General features: G+C 43.0%; 1 protein-coding gene across 6 annotated transcripts in view; it reads left to right on the plus strand.

The window, feature by feature from the left end:
- ZMIZ1 (zinc finger MIZ-type containing 1) overlaps window positions 1-6,545 on the plus strand; it is a 318,248-nt gene that overhangs the window by 299,021 nt on the left and 12,682 nt on the right. For all 6 annotated transcript variants that reach the window (XM_009275432.2, XM_009275436.2, XM_009275435.2 and 3 more), the window contains 3 exons: window positions 1,707-1,775; window positions 2,302-2,549; window positions 5,621-5,784. In XM_009275432.2, coding sequence (XP_009273707.1) covers window positions 1,707-1,775; window positions 2,302-2,549; window positions 5,621-5,784 — 481 coding nt within the window. The remainder of the gene's footprint in view (window positions 1-1,706; window positions 1,776-2,301; window positions 2,550-5,620; window positions 5,785-6,545) is intronic.

A 6,545-nucleotide genomic window follows, 5' to 3' on the forward strand; every position in this document is an offset into this window, starting at 1 on the left:
CTCCAACAGATGTCGGGGTGGTTGAAGTCACCCATGAGGACCAGGGCTTGTGAGTGTGAGGCTGCTCCTATCTGTCTGTAGAGGGCCTCATCTGCTCGGTCTTCCTGGTCAGGTGGCCTGTAGCAGCTCCCCACCGTAATGTCACCTGTCCCTGCCCTCCCTTTAATTCTGACCCATAAGCTCTTGGTCGGCTCCTCATCCGTCCCCAGGCGGAGCTCCATGCACTCCAGCTGGTCGTTGACATAGAAGGCGACACCCCCTCCTCGTCTCCCCTGCCTGTCCTTCCTAAAGAGCCTGTATCCCTCCATCCCAACACTCCAATCATAGCATCCAGCTGAACGTTAAGTAAGGATGCCAAATAACTGTCCCAGGTGCTGTGCTTTGAGTCACATAGATATGCAGTTAATGGCAGCGTTCAAGGAGAGGGGGGAATTTTGGAGACTGCGACATTTCCCAGTAATTAGGTAGGAAATGAAGTTGGATCCTCCAAGGTCAAAGTCAACATCAAGTGCAAATTAAAGTGAGAGCAGAAAGCAGGAAGCATTCTAGTCCTGAATAAGGCTGATTTTAAAAAAGGTAAAAGATTTCCAAGGAGCAGAAGTTTGGAGCGATTGCTTAAAGGAGAAGAGGGATATCCTGGCATACTTTCAACCTCCTTATGTTTTGACCAGAGAGCTAGTATACTGCAGAAGAAATGGAACAAAAAGCTTTGAAGTGGTTACAGACTGCCCATTCTTACATTTAACTGGGCAGAAAGAATCGCAGAACGTCTGCAGGCCAGTTCAGTGTCTGTAACCTACTGTGCTCAGTCCACAGGGTTATGAGTTTGTTCCAGCCTCAGCTGAGGCGCCAGGGCTCTTCAGCTCAAGCAGCTGTAGCTGTAGCAGCTTGTATTTTATCTCTGCAAGTCTCCAGTTCAACCCCTGCTGCACCAGCCGATGTTAGGTATAAACAGGAGCGGAGATTGTCCGTTCTGTCTGCTTCTATGGACATCGCAGGCTTGAGACGAGCTTGTTTCGATGACTATCCATGATTGATACGTATCCTAAAGTGCAGGTGCTTTCTCTGAACTACCTGAATCTTTTCTGTCTTCTAAGTTAGGCTAAAAATATCACAAGAATTGGATGTCTTGCTTCTTAATTTATGTATTCGTACATCCAGGCCAAAATTTTTGTCCTAGTTCTCCTGAGTATGAGCACCTGCATTCAGATCTAAGTGCCTACGTAACTAAATCATTTCCGTTTTTGTTTTGTTCTGTTCCCATCTGTGCTGATCTTAAGTAAAATAACTATAATACATAGTTACTTTGAAGCCGTATTACCGTGTAGCTCAAAACAAAAAAAGATCTGATTTGGAAAAAAAAATGTAGCTGATGTTCACAGGAGAGATCAGCTATGTTTGAAAAGCCTTTAAATTCGCAATGTATTTCACTAAAAAAAAATTTAAAGGATGTGAGCAGCTTGTGGATACACACAAGTAGCTGTATCCTTATCTCATCCATTTGATGTAGAGTACTATTATCCTGGTAATGCAGATGTAGAACTAAAACTGTTTGCCCCAAATCATTCCTAAATTACGTGTTACAGATAGTAAGTTGGTGGACCCCAGTCTACTGATTTCATCACGAGCCTATCCTTCTTCCATCCCCCTTTTACACACGTGTAGCGATATTCTAACATGAGGTTTGGGGTTTTTTTCCTTTCTAGTAAAACGGCTCTGCTGGAGGGCTTGGAGGTTGACCAGTATATGTGGGGTATTCTGAACGCTATACAAAAGTAAGTGAACTTACTCATTTCTGATATCCAAGACTAAGCAACTAGGAGATATGTTAATGAGTACTGAGGTAGTCACGCCGAAGTAGGTCTTAGTGACTGAACTTGAATATTCTATTTTCATGGCTCCTTGGTGGGGTTAGTGATACAGTGAATCAGTTTCCATCTACTTAATAGATCGTTTGGGTTATCTGTTGATGGCAGCCTCACCAATGAAGCAGAGGGAAGAGTGAGAATGGAGAATTAAATGCTTTCTCGTATTTACAAGTAGTCCCTCTGATTCACACGTGGCAGACCACATAGATATGTTTGGATTTCATTGTGTGGATAAACACAGAAATGTGCTCTCACAGTTGCCTTACTTAAAACTTGCTTTCAGCACACACTTGAGGAGTGAAAGATCTTGAGGTTGTATTATACTAGAGCATTTCAAAACATTTGTTGCCATGCAGATTCTTACGGAAACTTCAGCAGAATTGATTAAAAAAAATAATAATAATTAACGTGCTAAAATTTTCACATTTTACAGCTCAGAGTTTGAAGAAGTTACCATTGATCCAACTTGCAGTTGGAGGCCGGTCCCTATAAAGTCAGATATTCACATCAAAGATGACCCAGATGGCATTCCCTCAAAAAGATTTAAGACCATGAGTCCAAGCCAGATGATCATGCCAAATGTGATGGAGATGATTGCAGCTTTGGGTCCTGGCCCATCACCTTACCCATCCCTACCCCCTCCTCCAGGAGGCAACAACTCCACTGAATATGGTAACCAAGGTTAGTTTTACAGCTTTGTGCACCCGGGTGGTCACTCTAGAAGTCAGTGGTTCAGTCAACTTTGTGATTCGGGTATGTCACTTCTCAGAGAGATGCATAAGGAAAGCAAATTATATGGCTGCAATTCTGAAATTCCGCATCAGTCTTTTCATTTAAGATTCATCTGTTCAGGGGAAATATATTTTAGTCAGGAAGTTGGTGCTTGCCGTATTTATTGCCATGCAGCCCTCCCTGAATCAACCAACATTGTATGTTACCTTATATATTCATGGCCTGCCGCTATATACATCTTCCCTCATTTTTTCTGTCCGTTTTCCTTCTGTTCCCCTCTCGTTCAAGTGAAGGCTCCTAGTGCTACAGAAGTTACAAAGCAGAGAACTTGACCCATTAACCTTGCTACTTGGGCCATGAAGTTTAACTTGTGGCCAGGTGGGTGACATTTGCTAGGCCACCCAGAAAGTGGATGACTTTTAAAGAGATTTTAACTGCTTTGCAAACATCTTTGCATTAGAAAATTACTTTTGAGTTCCCCTACCCATATGCTGCCAGATTGAGAAATAGGGAACTAAATATAGGCAGCGGAGATACGCTTTCAAATGACTGGTATATTGTGAATAACTCAATTATAGTGACAATTCTGAAAATACGAAACCGGAGACTGTTTCTTTTGCAAGTAATATGATATGACTCAGTTCAGCTCTGGGAAAAGACCAACTGTTCACACCATCAGAATCCCCAAATTGATTACAAGGTGATATATGTGCTTTTTGCAGGCATTTGAAGAAAAATATAGATTGCATGCAAAATATGGTTAATTTGCTCCAATGACTGCATAACTGATGACAGATGATAAAACTTTTTAGGTTTTCAAACAGATGAATGATTACTATAACAAAGCCAAGAGCACTGAATCACAAATTTTTCACTCGTTTAGCAGGAGTGAAGTGCAGTCAGAGCATGAGAACAGAGCCATCTATTCTTCATCAGCTTTCTAGCTCATAATCGGGAACGGACAGGGTAGTCACGTAAAGTGGGGTTTAAGGTTTGTGGAACGATTGCTGCCTCGACTGTTACTTCCCTGCCTTCCCCTGTGGATCCTGTAGCAGAGGTAGTCATTGCTTCTCGGAGCCCTGACTCATCGATGGCGGGTGAAACCCACGGTCTCCTATTGCCCCTGCAGTAGGCATATCAGTGCAGAGCACCAGATTATCCTAAATGTCTTTATAGGTCTGTCCCTCAGCATGTGGCACAACTCGTCCCTCAGCATGTGGCACAACTCTTGCCTCAGAGAAGGGCATGCTGCTGCATGGCTGTAACTCCCTGGGCATACTGCCTTTGCACCTTCGTTCTCCATCAATACGTGCACTGAAACTTGGTGTTTAGAATTAGGCAATGTCCTCTGATTAACAGTACTCTAGAGTAAAGTAGTAGTAGTAGTACTGTGGTTTATGTTTGTTTATTTGGGCTTGACAGTAAGCATACCGAAGTTCAGTTTGCAAATATAACAAGTACTCAGTAATACAAGACCTTATTCCAGCTCCTTGCTATTAAATCTTTCCTGAGAAGCAAGGCAAGACCAGCTATATTCTGTGAGACTCATCCAGTTTGCAGATTAACAAAATGAGAATTAGTAAGGCTCTGCAGTATTTACATGATAGATCAAAGTCCTGACTTCTTTGAGAAATACTCTTACATGGCTAATGACTTCTATTCCTCCGAGATTAAACTTCTGCTTGTGAAGCTGTGCTAAAGAGCAAATGATGCAGCTACTTCAGTTTGTCAAACTCCCTCCTTGACTTGAACATTTAAAGCTGCTGTACTTCAGCTGACGAACTGCAGGCTCTCCGTGCAAGCTCCAAAGCTATTCTATTATTTCAGAGCTCGGTATCATCCAAGTCAGTTGCTTATACGAAATAGCTGAGTGGCTTTAGTTCAATTTTTGCCGTTCATAGCAAATAAGCCACCAGAGTTGGTATGTCAGTTGGAAGAGTTAACAGAGAGGGATCTGAACAGAAAATATAGAGAGTAAAATCCCTGTATTGGGATACATGCTTGCTTTAGAATTCAAGTGAAGATCACTGAGCTGAGATGGGACGGATCAAAACATATCGACGATGGTCATACAGTACTTGTCCTGCAGATCAGCAGGGAACTCCAGGCTTGTTGCTAGATGGTAGATGTGTCGGGGTAAATCCCGACCATTTATTCCGAATTGGTGTGAAATTTTGGTGCTTTGGAGAACATCGGTTCAGGCTGAAGTTAGGTGGATTTCGTAAATTCTGAGTTTTTCGTTACGAGCATGCATATCCGCATGCTGAAACACAGGCTACAGGCAGCCAGTTTGTAACTCTGAAAATGAGAAGAATAGATCCAAGAGGGGAAAATAGATGTTGTATTTGCAGACAGTCAAGTGAATTTTACTAGGTTTTGTGGGAGCAAGGAGAATTACGTCACAAACCCCAATTAGACATGAAGGCCTCTTTTGCATTATCTTAATGGAAGTTGCCTGTTTGTACTGCAGAAGAAGAGGCAAAATAGATGCTGTGCTAAGAACTGGTACTGTGGCATCTTCCGGATACAGTTCTGTCAATTAGCTTCATCAGAAACGGAAGCGATGCTACCATCTTACTGAGTGCATAGAAGCGTAGACATAAACAACACAGGTGTCCTATAAATAATTTTGGACTCGGGCAGTCAGTCTCGGTTGCACTGAGGTGCTTCCATATGCAAATATTCCAGAGAACTTAATATCCCTTTCACTTCTCGGCTTGGTTAAGTTTTATGTGGTGACTTGACAGTAGTTTTTCAAAATGTCAGCAGTTTTCAATTAGTTACAACATGTACATGAATTATTACAGCAGCCAGTATTTGAAAGCTGAGTGCCGTTTTTCCCTCCTTATTCCGCCAGCTCGCTCCAGCAGTGGGGAGCGCAGTGTTGTCACGTTCGGCGTTGCAGTTGCCCTGTGCTGTGTGGGGAGGATGCCATGCCGCACAGCTTTTACAAGATACTCCGAGAGATCAATGTTGGGAAACAAACAGTTTCTTTCATATCACATCTGTTTCTCTTTTAGGCAACAGTTACCAAGGTCATGGCAATTTTGACTTCCCACACGGGAATCCCGGTGGCACGTCTATGAATGACTTCATGCATGGGCCACAGCTGTCACATCCCCCAGACATGCCGAGCAGCATGGCAGCTCTCGACAAACCTCTCAGCCACCCCATGCAGGAATCTGTAAGTAATGGTGCTGTGGACGTAGATTTTCCTTTGTGGGGGTAAGGAGCTCTCATCCAGCTAACGGACTTGCCTTGTGAACTGCTCTTACTTTTTGTGGATTCCTCACTTTGGAAGCTTGTGAAATAGAGTAGTCCTGAGGAATGCCAAAAATGCCATTTTTAGTTTCTGGTCTTTACGAGTTTTTGGAGAAGCATTTCTGAGGTTTTTGAATTGTCATTTAAGCTTGTTTATCTGTAAGAGACAACCTGGCTCGGTGTGCTTGTGTTAACCACTGTGCTTTGCTTTGACACCTGAAAAAAAACCTAGACTTCATTCCCTAGGCCAGCAGGGTCTCCATCTTCAGCAGACAGCTTGTTATAGCAAGACATTGACTGACTTCAAAGCAGGGACAATATCTTCCCTGGCTTTGTCCCTGAGGGCAAAATTTGCATCAAAGCATTTTGAGGGGGAATTCTACCCAAGCAGCATGAAAGGCACCTTTAAGCTGTTGGGAATAGGACAAGCCTATAGGTTTCAAGGCGAGGCGCTGTCACTGGTCTGAGAGTGTATCAGTGTAAGAGACTAAAAAATGGAGGTTCTTCAGGTCTCAGATGGAGAGGCAGAACTGTGCGTTGGAAAAGCAGCTTGCTCAGAGCACTGAGTTTTATATACAGAACTTTACATATCTCCAGAAAATGCAGTACAGCAGCAGCTAGGTGATAGAAAAGCTACCAACAGCATTTAGCTCTTAGGCATGGCTAGTCACCTATTTTAACTCA

The sequence above is a fragment of the Aptenodytes forsteri genome, unplaced genomic scaffold, assembly GCF_000699145.1.
Source record: "Aptenodytes forsteri isolate BGI_AS27 unplaced genomic scaffold, ASM69914v1 Scaffold353, whole genome shotgun sequence".
NCBI lineage: Eukaryota > Metazoa > Chordata > Aves > Sphenisciformes > Spheniscidae > Aptenodytes > Aptenodytes forsteri.